The 12,716-nt window shown below is 38.7% G+C and overlaps 1 protein-coding gene across 4 annotated transcripts in view; it reads left to right on the forward strand.

The window, feature by feature from the left end:
- The window catches only part of Sap130 (Sin3A associated protein 130), a 72,668-nt gene that overhangs the window by 21,966 nt on the left and 37,986 nt on the right, over window positions 1-12,716 (forward strand). For 2 of the 4 annotated variants that reach the window (XM_020168347.2, XM_020168348.2), the window contains exons 9-14: window positions 36-126; window positions 326-430; window positions 3,070-3,211; window positions 4,768-4,889; window positions 8,795-9,097; window positions 11,133-11,310. In XM_020168347.2, coding sequence (XP_020023936.1) covers window positions 36-126; window positions 326-430; window positions 3,070-3,211; window positions 4,768-4,889; window positions 8,795-9,097; window positions 11,133-11,310 — 941 coding nt within the window. The remainder of the gene's footprint in view (window positions 1-35; window positions 127-325; window positions 431-3,069; window positions 3,212-4,767; window positions 4,890-8,794; window positions 9,098-11,132; window positions 11,311-12,716) is intronic. The other 2 variants (XM_020168349.2, XM_074070452.1) reach the window with 1 other exon arrangement.

A 12,716-nucleotide genomic window follows, 5' to 3' on the forward strand; every position in this document is an offset into this window, starting at 1 on the left:
GTTTGTAACTCTCTGTTGTGGGGTCCCTCCCACAGAAAACCATCTTCAGTACTGGCACACCAGTTGCTGCAGCAACAGTAGCACCAATTTTGGCAACCAACACCCTTCCTTCAGCAACTACAGCCGGTAAGTCAATGACCCTGATCTTTTTCCTACCAGAGGCAGAAGTGGTAAGTTAATTTTTCTTTTTTCACCTTCAGAGAAGAACATTCAGCTAGAAAAATTCTTTCATCTTTCTCAAAGAGCTTTCAGAAGGCTTTTCAGAATCTGTAATGTGTGCACAGAGACCATTGTTAAAGGATTTCCTTTTTTTTCCTCTGTTCAGGATCTGTGTCACACACACAAGCTCCCACGAGTACAATTGTTACCATGACAATGCCCTCCCATTCATCCCACGCTACTGCTGTGACCACCTCAAACATCCCTGTTGGTAAGTGTTGTGTGCCTTCACACAGAAGCCTAGGAGGAATTTTTCTGCCTATGTGACCAGGCCTTCACAACAAAGGCTTGTATTGTTTTCTTATTGGTGATTTTCAGAGCAACACTGAATTTGACTTTTAGTATTTTCATACAGAATGGTAGGGAAAAAAAGGTGATAATGATCTTTTGAGTACTCACAGTAAACATTCTGGTTTTGACTTCCTAACTATTTGAACTATACCCTTTCTATGTGAACCTGATAGAGAAATAAGTTAACTTCACTAACACAGAAAATCAAGAGGAATAGCAAGATCTGAAGAACTTGTACACTTTTATAGACTGTTTTATGAAAAATAGCTGGGTGATGTAACAGTGGGAAGAGCATTAAACCTGAGTTGGCCACCTCAGTTTCCATCTGAGTACTGTCCCCAGGTATTTCAGGACCATCTTCTGACTTCTTTTGAGCTGTTCATTCCTTCCCTTTTTAAGTGTGTATAAACTTTGAATATCAAATATTTACACCTCTTCTAGGTAAGCAGGGCATGGTAGTGCACACCTGTAATCCCAGGTCTTGGGAGGCAGAGGCAGAAGGATCTCAAGTCCAAGGCCAGCCTCAGTTACATAGTAAGACTCTGTCTCAAAAATAAATAAATAAGTAAATAAATTAATAGTGTATTATATGTATATGTAGTATTTATCGTTTAAAAGTTTCTGGCAGTCAAACTTTAGTCATCAAGAGCAAGGATTGGCTTATTTTTCTGTAAGGCCAGATAATAATTTAGGCTTTGTGAATCACACGGGTCTGTCTCACATCTTCTCAGTTCTGCTTTTTTTTAAGCAGATGGTATGACTGCCCTCCCAGAAGACATTACTTGTGAACAGAGAACTGGGAATTTCCTATCATTTTCACCTCTCATGTAATAATTCTTTTGACTTTTTTTTCCTACCAGCCATTTAAAAATGTAAGCCCTGTATGGCTCACAGGCCATATAGAAACTGACAGCAGGGTGGTTTTAGCCCATGGGCATGGGTCCCTGACCTGTCCTAGTGGCAGAGCTCTCATTGCCACTATGTCCAAAGCAGAGACAGAGAACACTGTTCTCTTTGATCCATAGGTTTTAGTTTCTAGTGTCTTCTCTCTTGGTTCTCTCTATCAGCATGTCATCTTATTATTCTCTATTCCCAAAGATGTGAGAGCTACCCTATTTTTAACATAGTGTACTTTCAGAAGTAAGACTGCATTTTGTGAAGAGAGTACCCTGATGTACTGAAGTGTCAAAAGTCTGGTGACTTGACATGGAGGTGTGGTTTCCCATTCCTTCTACAAGAGACAGGCTACAGCTTCCCAACCCTTTGACTAAACTTTGAGGATACTTTTCTGGAATAATGGTAGGACCCAGGAAGTTCACACCCCTCTTCTAGGTAAGCAGGCTATGCCAACCAAGCTGCTGGCCTTTCTCACATCATTCCTCACCTGACTTGGCAGTAGAAACTATCAACTCTCGTACTCTCAAGTTAACTTGTTTTTGTGATAAGTTTGACTGCTGTATGTGTATTGTTTTAGCATTAATGCCCTCTTGTTAGAAAAGACTGGTTCGTTCCACATTGCCATTTCAGACTGTCTTCTGGCTTTACCTGACAGTGTCCTTAGTTGTCCTCAGTGCTGAAAGAACAGAGCCAAGCCTAGTCTCTTTAACTTTTATATCCAGGAGCCTCATGAATGTTATTTGCAGCTGTGAAGAAGCTCAAACTAGAAAAGAAAAGGCATTGTGCTCTAAAGGGACTGTCGGGTTTCTCTTGACACACACACCAATGAGGAATCATCTTTAAAAGGAAAGTTCTTGTTAGTGTCCCGTGTCTTCCTACAAAATCACGCTGGAAGTAAACTCAGAAGGCATAAATGTGTTCATTCCTAAGTTCCATGAGGTTTATGCTTTAGCTTGGTTTTCTTGTATAGTTTCTCAGATATTTCTTTGTTACATCATAATAAGATCCCTCTAAAAAGTCACCTCAGTTTAGAAGGGAAACCTGATATAACCCCAGAGCACTGATTTTCAAGTTAGAGTGTACAGGGCATATTAAAATCATGTAAGCAGATTTTTCCAAGTTGTACTTGAATTCAGCCATTATTACTAGTAAGAATGTGTTACTTATAAGAATGTGTTAGATCATGACGGGAAAGAAAGCCTTACTGTAAAGTAGAATCTAAGGTCTTTGCCATTTTTTGTATTAGAATTTTGGTTAATTTTTTTTTTTTTTAATAGTTTACTCTTGTTTTTGAAGGACTACAAGAAGCCAGGTTGAGAGAAAATGGCCTGGTTACTGACATTTTGTTCTTAAGAATTAACCCGGCTTTAACAAGTAACAGTATGAATATATCAGTGGATTATTGGATTGAAATCGACTCTTATCTTTCATTTTTTATTTTGATTAAAACTAAAAATTGGAGCTGGAGGTATGGCTCAAGTGCTAGAGCACCTGCCTAGCAAGCACAGAGTCCTGACTTTAACACTCATTACTGCCAGTCAAAACAAAAACAACTAAAAATCCAGGCTTAAAATTATTTGCATTTGTAAAAATGCTGATAGCCAAGAATGTTATGGCATACCTGTGAAAGTGTATGATTGGTAATGGACTTTATGTTTGTAGCCAAGGTAGTACCTCAGCAGATCACACACACTTCTCCTCGAATCCAGCCTGACTATCCTGCAGAGAGGAGTAGCCTGATTCCCATTTCAGGACATCGGGCCTCTCCAAATCCTGTAGCCATGGAAACCCGAAGTGACAACAGGTAGGAGACAGTGTGCCACTTACCCTGCTTCTTTGTGTCATTGATTGTTTTGATTTTTCAGTAAAACAAAATATCCCACAAATAATGGTATGTTTTTGTTTTTGCATATTTCCCCCTTGAAAATAATGCATTGTGTAGTTTTTTTAGTGTTATGCTATTTTTATTAAGCCATTCATTCTCCTTTTGAAGGATATTCTCCTAGTATCCATTTTTTAAACTATTTTTAGAGTAAGAGTTGGTTTGTTCATGACCGCCTTCATTTGCTAATCCTAAGAACAATACATTCTATTACTTAACCAGTTATGGATCCCTTTTCCTCCATAGACATTTCTAAAAGTATGTATATAGAGTATATATCAGCCAGTTCTGTAAAATAGTCTTCGATTTGGTGTTGTACATTGTTTCCTTATGGTTAGATTCAGGTTATACATTTTTGGAGGGATTATCACTTAAGTGATGTGTTTCTCTCACCATTATTACATCAGAGAGCTCATGCTAGCAGTTTGTCCCATTACTGGTTATAGGTAACATTAATTACTTAATGAAGATGATGTTTGCCTGTTTTTTGTTTGTAAAGGCACATTTTTCTCCTTTGTAAACAAATCTGTATGGAACTACTTAGAGACTATAACTATCTTGTTTCCCAATAAACTTATACTGAATTTTACTATTTATTGATAATTTTCGTGGCTAACTTAATTGTTACTATGATAGTTGCAGAAAAAAGTGACTTTTTCTGTTGTTTCTCCCACATTGGTTAGATGACATTCTGATATGAAGAAACTTTCCTTTATCTACCACATTTGACTATTTTTTTAAATCAGCCTGGGCTTATGATGTTGAAACGTTCTTGTCTTCTGTGACAAACCTTATTTGATCATGATGTATTTAATTTTATATAATACTTAATTCCATTTTATTTAGGAATGTTTGTGTCATCATAGAGAGTGAGATTTGTTTATCATCTTTTCTTATATTCTCCCTATCTAGTTTTAGTGTCAAGGCTATATTAAGTTCAAAAAACAAGTTGGATCTCATTTCTTGTTTTTCTGGTCTCTGAATGAGTTTGTGTGATAAGCTTGGGATTGTCTGTTTTATGTATGCTCGATAAAATTTGCCAGAAGAAAAAAATTTAAGTTTAGTGTATTTCAAGTGGAATTAAGCAGGGAATGCTGGATTATTGAGTTATTCGTTTGAGATGGGGTCTCACTATGTTGCCCAGCTAGTGTCCAATTCCTGGTCTCAAATCATCTTCCTGCCTCAATCTCTTGATTACTGAGTTATTGTGATTTTGGGTGATTGTAATTCTCAAAAATCACCCATAAAATATCTATATTTTTATACTTACTGATAAAGGTATTTATAGTAACCACTTAGGGGTTTTTAAAGGTTTACACTTTCTTTGTATGTGTCCTTTGATGTAAGTATTTGGGACACAATTTGTGAGAAGTAGGTATGGCACTTGTGAAGGATGTCAAGAGGATCTGGGGAATAGGATCATTTGAAGCTAAAGAAGAAAATTAACTTGTTTCCTATGCTCTCTGCTGCATTTCTAGACCGTCTGTTCCTGTTCAGTTTCAGTACTTTCTGCCAACTTACCCACCATCTGCATACCCACTGGCTGCACACACCTATACCCCAATCACCAGCTCTGTGTCCACTATCCGACAGTACCCAGGTATGAGCCCTGCTTTTAAGAAGATTTTTTACATTTTCATTTTTGCCAGCAATGAGAAAGATTTTTCTAGTGTGGGAATTATTATACCCTCTATTTCCAGATCAGATAAAACTAAATGTGAAAACTTAAGGCCTCTAATCACCATCTTTGTAATCTGTGAATGGGTTGTTACTTATTAGTGATATTTGAATAGTTTTATCCTACCCTGAGGAAAATCATGTTAACAATTTTTGTGATGCTTTAAAATGGTAGTACAGTTACAATGAGTAAAGCTATACCTTTTGGTAGTTTGTGGGATTTCTGTTGTGTATTTTTACATTAGTTGAGGTATTCTCACTTTTCACCAACCTGATTTATAAATAATCTCTTTGCTAAGAGGGAAAACAATTCTTAAATTTGGGTTTGTGTAATATTTTCCTATGGGACCCTTGAGTCACTCTGGACTTCAAAAGGCCTTATCTAGATTGTGAGCCTTAAAGAAGATTAATGCAAATGAAAAACTAAAATATTTTATTATTTTTAAAAAAAATTTCGGTGATCCTGAGGTTTGAACTGAGGGCCTTGGTCTTGCTTATCAGGCATTTTACCACTTGAGCCATGGCCTCATAGCCCTTTTGCTATAGAAATTTTTCAAATATGGTCTTGTGTTTTGCCCGGGCCAACCTAAATTTCAGTCTTTCTTGTTTATGCTTCCTGCATAGGTGGGATGAAAGGCACATACTACCATGCCCACCTTTAATAAAAGGTTGAGATGGGGTCCCAAAACTCCCTTCCCTGCCCTGCTCAAATTACAATCCTCCCAGTCTCCACCTTCTAGGATTATAGGCATGAGCACTGCCTGGCACGAACAACTAAAGTTTTTGTCTTATTTTCTATTAAAATTAGAAAAGTTTCCAGTGTTTTAGCAATGGTAAACTACTTTTATAATCATGTACTTTATGATATTGAAATGAAATACAGTTTAAGTATTTCTTTTTCTTTTTTTTTTTTTTTGATGGTATTGGGACTTGAAGTCAGGGCCTACACCTTGAGCCACTCTACCAGCCATTTTTTTTGATGGGTTTTTTTGAGAGAGGGTCTCTCGAACTTTTTGCCCAGACTGGCTTCGAACCTCTATCCCCCTGATCTCTGCCTCCTGAGTAGCTAGGATTACAGATGTGAGCCCAGGTTAAGTATTGCTGATAAAAATATTTGCTGTCTGAATTGAGATGTACTTTAAGCGTAAAATACACCCTGGATTTCTAATAATAAAAGAGGATGTAAAATTTCTTACTAATGATATTTATTTAAAGTGATTTCATTTTGAAATGGTAATATTTTAGATATATTGAGATAAATAAAATTTATTATTAAAATTAAATTGAGGGCTGGCAGAGTGACTCAAGTGGTAGAGTGACTACCTAAAACTAGATTGACCTTTTTTTTTATTTGACATTACTAGCATTTGAACCTAGGACCTTGCACTTGTCAAGCAAAGCAGTCTGTTACTTGAGCAATACCACAGTCCTTTTTTGCTGTAGCTCCTTTTTTGGATAGGCTTTCATGTTTTTGTTTTTTGGTAGTAGTAGGGTGTGAAGTCAGGGCTTTGTGCTTGCTAGACAGGCACTCTACTGCTTAAGCCACACCAAGCCCTTTTTTCTCTGGTTATTTTGGAGATTGGGTCTCGCTTTTTGCCCGAGCTGGCCTAGACTGCAATCCTCCTGTGTTGTGCTTCCTGTAGTCGTTGGGATGACAGACATGTACTACCACACCCTTTTTTTTTTTTCCATTGAAATGGGTCTTGCGAACTTTTTTGTCCAGACTGGCCTGAAACTGCGCTCTTCCCAGTCTCAGCCTACCACTTGTCTTGGGATGACAAGGGCACGCCACCGTTCCCAGCTATTAATTGAGATGTAGTCTCTTGTACTTCTCATCTGGTCTGGCCTTGAACAGTGATCCTCCAGATCTCAGCCTTCCAAGTAGCTAGGGTTGCAGGCATGAGCCACCAACTCCTGGCTGGCTCTTGTGTTTTTGCCCAGGCTGCCTTGGACCACAATCCTCCTACCTATAACTGCCTCCTTTGTAGCTGGGATTGCAAACATGGTCCACCATGCCCAGCTTAATTTTTTTTTTTTTTTTTTTTTTTGTCTTTTTTGGTGCTGAGATCAAACCCAGGGCCTCGCGCATTCTGGGCAAGTGCTGTACCACTGAGCTACATCCCAGCCCCCCAGCTTAATTTTTGATCAGTAGTCTCACTACTAATACTTTGATCCCCTTGGACTGACCTCAAACTACAATCTTACCTGATTTCTGCATTCTGAGTAGTTGAGATTATAGGCATGAGCCACCAGGCCCAACCTTCTTCTGTTTTGATGGTTACTGGAGTTTAAACTCAGATTGTCTTGCTAGGCAAGGGCTTTACCACTTAAACCACTCTACCAGCCTTTTTTTGTGGAGGGTTTTTCTGAGATAGGGTCTCGTGAACTATTTGCCTGGGCTGGCTTCAAACCGTGATCCTCCTGATCTCTGCCTCCTGAGTAGCTAGGATTATAGGCGTGAACCATCGGCCTCCAGCTTTCTTTTTCATTTTCTTGCAACACAGTCTTACTATATAGCCTAGACTGGCCTTGAACTGTCAGTCCTCCTACCTCTGCCTCCCAAATATTAGAATGATATATACCATCATGCCTGGTTGACTCTGTTTCTTTTTACTTGTTTAATGTGGCTACTGGAAATTTTTAAATTGCATGTGACTTTTGTATTTCCATTGGACAATATTAGTCTAAAATTTCAAGCATTGTGAGGTATTAATGTCTTTGGAAATAGGTTCCTCCCTCTCTCAGTTCTGATGACAGTAAGATTCTGGGGTTTTTTGTTTTTTTTCTGTTTTGTTGTTGTTGTGTATTTATTTATTGCTGCTCTGGGAATCAAACTCAAACCTTTGCACATTCTAGGCAAGTGCTCTACTGCTAGCTACATCCTTAGCCCAAAAAGTCTTTTATATTTGTTTTCCTTCCTTGAGAAGTGAGAAATCACTTTTTGATGCTTTCTGTGTATACTTTTGTTTTCAGCCTTAACGTACATAACAAATGGAATTTACATTGTAAAAAAAGAAAGGACACTCTCTTGTTCTATCTCTCCAGTGGATAAAAGTCATAGGAGACTCATACTACTGTATTTTAGAAGTGCCTATGATAGTGGGTCTATCAAAGCAAAGATTCTTGACCTGGGACCTGTGGGTTTATTTTGGAAGTTTTACATTAATTATTTAGCACAGTTGCCTAGCTAATATTTGAAGTTTAATAAGACAATTGTTTTCTTATTTCAATATATTTCTTACAATTTTCAGAAAGATTGTGCCAAATTGGTAGGAGGTGGCCCAAGTGGTTGAGTGCCTGCTTAGCAAGCGTGAAGCCCTGAGTTCAAACAAAAAAAAAAAGGACCTGGGCACTGGTAGCTCACACCTGTAATCCTAGCTACTCAGGAGGATAGCTGTTCAAGCCACCCCAGGCAAGTAGTTCATGAGACTCTATCTTGAAAATATCCAACACAAAAAAAGGGCTGGTGGAGTGGCTCAAGTGGTAGAATGTCTACCTAGCAAGTACCACTTTCCCCCTTCCCCTCTTTACCACCCCCCCCTCAAAAAAAAAGGGAAAACCAATCCCTGGTATACAGTTTCAAGAAGCAGTGTTTTTTGTCTTTTCATTAATTTGGGGGGTATTTTTGCGGTTCTGTGGCTCGAACCCTGGGCTTTGCACATGCTAGGTAAGTGCTCTGCTACTGAGTCACACCCCCCAACTTCATGTTTTATTTTGTAAACCAAGGATTTAGGTCTGTATAGTGGAAAAGTTGTTTTCATTTTACTGTTACTCTGCATATGTTGACTATATCTAATCAGAGCTAATCTTCTTGTGCATCATTTTTAGTTTCAGCTCAGGCTCCAAACTCTGCCATCACAGCTCCGACTGGTGTTGGAGTAGCATCTACCGTGCACCTAAATCCCATGCAGCTGATGACAGTGGATGCATCACATGCTCGACACATCCAGGGGATCCAGCCAGCCCCCATCAGTACACAGGGCCTCCAGCCAGCCCCCATTGGGACACCAGGGATACAGCCAGCACCAATTGGCACACAGGGAATCCACTCAGCAACCCCAATCAATACTCAAGGGCTTCAGCCGACACCAATGGGTACTCAGCAGCCACAGCCTGAAGGAAAAACTTCAGGTAAATTATTTAATCTTCTTACAGAAGGAGATAAGTTAAAAAGGGATACATCTGAGTTTTAATCCCAACTCTGCCATTCACTGCCTTTATGATTCCAGGTAATTTCTCTAGGCCTGACTTTACTCTTTGTAACATGAGTTGCTCAGACTGTAACCTTCCAGGATCGTTGTAAACATTAGAAATAACATGCAAACAGCCTAAATTATGCATATTCAAGTGAGAATTCTATAAAAAGCTCTAAGCTGAGGGAGCACATTTACTTTACACATCGTATTCTCACTCAATTTACCATTTTCTTCAGAGTTTTATGTAAAGTTGTAAAGTCTTACACAACTGTTACCTAATATTGTCAGTGAATCAAAAAAAAAAAAAAAAAGTTAAGTCAGTGCTTACAAAGAAATACTATAGGTACTATGTAAAATAGAATTAGTGTGCTTGGACTGTTAATTAGCTGTTTCTCTGATGTACTTAAAGAAAGATTGGTATATGCCTGCAATTGCAGCACTTGGGAGGCTGAGGCAGAAAGATCATGAATTTTTAGCCAGCCTGGACTGCATACGAAGATGCTTTCTTTTTTTTTTTTTTTTTTAATATAGGTTTTATTTTATTTTTTTATTGTATTTTTTTCTTTTATTATTCATATGTGCATACAAGGCTTGGTTCATTTCTCCCCCCTGCCCCCACCCCCTCCCTTACTACCCGATGCTTTCTTTTTTTGTTTATTTATTTTGTGTGTGTGTGTGTGTGTGTTTCTTTTTTTATTTGTTGTTTTTGAAGGTGCTTTCTTAAAAAACTGAAAGGAAGTGATATTGGAGAGAGAGACAGATTATTTCTCAGGTGGAGTACTGGTGGCTCATGCCTATAATCCTAGCTACTCAGAAGGCAGAGATCAGGAGGATCACAGCACCAACCCAGCCCACACAAGTAGTTTGCAAGACCCTATCTCGAAAAACATCCAACACAAAAAAGAGCTAGAGGAGTGGCTCAAGGTGTAGGCCCTGAGTTCAAGCCCCAGTATTGCAAAAATAATAATAATAATAAATAAAGATTATTTCTCAGCCTGGGAATCTTAATTTTTAAAATTATCTTTTACTTTAGCTATAGCATGAAGAGATCAACTTGGAACTCAGAATTTTAATTGCCACATAGATCTTGAATTTATTTAATTAAAGTCTGATTCAACCCACAAATGACTGTCATAGAGGTACAGTTTGCTCATAATGGCCCACCTAGAAGTATCATGCACCTACATCTTTAGTAGTACCCGCTAGGAAACTTGTTGTATTCAGTTGACTCCTATGAAATTTCCATTTTTGTAGGTCAAAAACTGTCAAGCATGAGTAGTCTCCAGTTACAATCTCATGCTCACCAATATTTTGATGCTAACTTTATATAGTTAAGATATCTGCTGATTGTTTTCCTAAAGATAGACTGAAGGATGATACTGTTCTTAGGGGCTGAAAGGAGAGCTTATTTTTAAAAAACTGCAGTAACACATTTTCTTGAAGTGACTTTGGAGCATGCTATCAAGCCAACAGATCATGTTTTCCTATCTTTTTTTATGACTCTTTTATTATATTTTCCTGACTCTCATTTCTCCTGTTTCTAAAATAATAATGATAATAAGAATTATATAAGTAAAAAACATAAATGTACTTTGTATAGCTTCTGTACTCTAATGTACTTTGTATATCTTATCTCATTTATTGCTGTGATTACGGAGTGAATCATTAGACTTCGCCACCTCTCCCACTGGGCCTTTTAACCAGTTGAGCATTGTGCTATTTCTTACCTTCTTTCTCTTTGTTTTGTGGTATTGAGGACTGAACCCATGGCATCACACATGCAATGCAAATGCTCTACCACTGAGCTACACCCCCAGATCCCCTTAATTCTCTTGAAGTGGGGCATTTATAACATGAATACCTATGGTGGTGGTCTGATCATTTTCGTTTATGTCTTATATGACATTTAATAACATTTCTCCTGTTTCTCTCACTTTGTTGTCCTTTCTTGCTGCCTTTCTTTCCTCCAGCAGTGGTGTTAGCTGATGGAGCCACAATTGTAGCCAACCCTATTAGCAATCCATTCAGTGCTGCTCCAGCAGCAACAAGCGTGGTACAGACCCACAGCCAGAGTGCTAGCACCAACGCTCCAGCCCAGGGATCATCCCCCCGGCCAAGTATACTCCGGAAGAAACCTGCCACAGATGGGTGAGTAGACTCAGAAGTGTCAAGTAACAGTACTGGTTCTGACTGTAATTGGTATAAATGGTATGCTCTCATTTCCAATGCTGGCAGCAACCTACTCACTGAACTCTATGACATTTAAAATTTTTCTCCAAAACAAATTAACCATAGGATTATTCAGTTGAGTCTTGCCCAGCTCAGATTGTAGGCTATTAAGAATACTCCAGTCAGTTTCATTCATCTGTTGCATACTGCTTTAGTACTTCTTTCTGGTTCTGGAAGTTTAATCCTAAAACCCTTAAAAGTCACTTAACTCTTCAGACTTGTCTGAGTGTTAATGTTAATGACTACTGTACATTTTTTCTTATGTTCAACATGAATTGTTGCTAAGGGCAAGCAGATTTCAAAGTGTATTTAAGACTCATGTTAAGTAATAATAGTGTTTTGTGTTGTGGTAGGGGCCTCTCAGTTGCTGGGTTATAGGCAGGAAGATGTGAACAGTCTCATTCCAGAGAGAAGAGTTTCTGTGGCTCAGGTGAGCTGTTGGCCTCAACACGAGAAGATCAAAGCCTAGCACAAACTTAAATTACTGCAAGCAGGGTCCATGCAAGGTCTCAGATATGTAGAGCTTCACATAAACCACAGTCCGTGTCTTTGCTCGTGCTCATTATGAGTACTTTGTAAAGATCATTTTTTTCAAAGCATAATCAGCCTATGGTTGATCTTAACTGCAAAGCTTGCAGTTAAGATAGCAGATTGATCAGGCACATCTGAATTTCTCTCTTTCTTAAAATCATCAGTAACTTCATGCTTAAAAAAAGATTACAACACACAAGGATGGGGAAAAAAGAGGCCACAATAGCAAGAAAATTTTGAAGCTGGAAAGCAGTAAGGCAAGCGATCACAGCCTTAGCTGTAAAAAAGGTAAACGTTATGCTTATGCTGGACAAAGTTGAGAACCATTCTCATTTAATCTGCAGAATCTTGAAAAGGACCACGGACAAGAAGAAGTAGGAGTAAAGGAAGAGGCCCATTCTTCTCAGGAGGCTAGTAGACTAAAATCCATTTGATAAGCAGAGCCCAGAATCCCATTCTCCACCCACCCATGAGATGCATTGTCCCTTTCTAATCTCTGGAGGTGGCAAACTGTACAGATGGTCCACTAGGTCAACTGGCACAGTGGAGATCATGAGTATTTTACCAGAGATAGATTGAGTGACCAGCCAAAGATGGAATGTGCACAATTCCCAGACCATGTCCCCTTTTTAGCTGACAGAACCAGGGCAGTCAAACTTGACTATCTAGAGAGAACTCTGCTTCTGGGGAGTCTACCCACCCAATGGGAAAGCTCTTGAAAATACGAACATTAGGGGTTTCCTAAGGAAGGGGTAGATCACTCCTAGTAAACCTCACAGTAGACAAGCCCTACC

This window comes from Castor canadensis, chromosome 4 (assembly GCF_047511655.1).
Source record: "Castor canadensis chromosome 4, mCasCan1.hap1v2, whole genome shotgun sequence".
In the NCBI taxonomy this organism is placed as follows: Eukaryota; Metazoa; Chordata; class Mammalia; order Rodentia; family Castoridae; genus Castor; species Castor canadensis.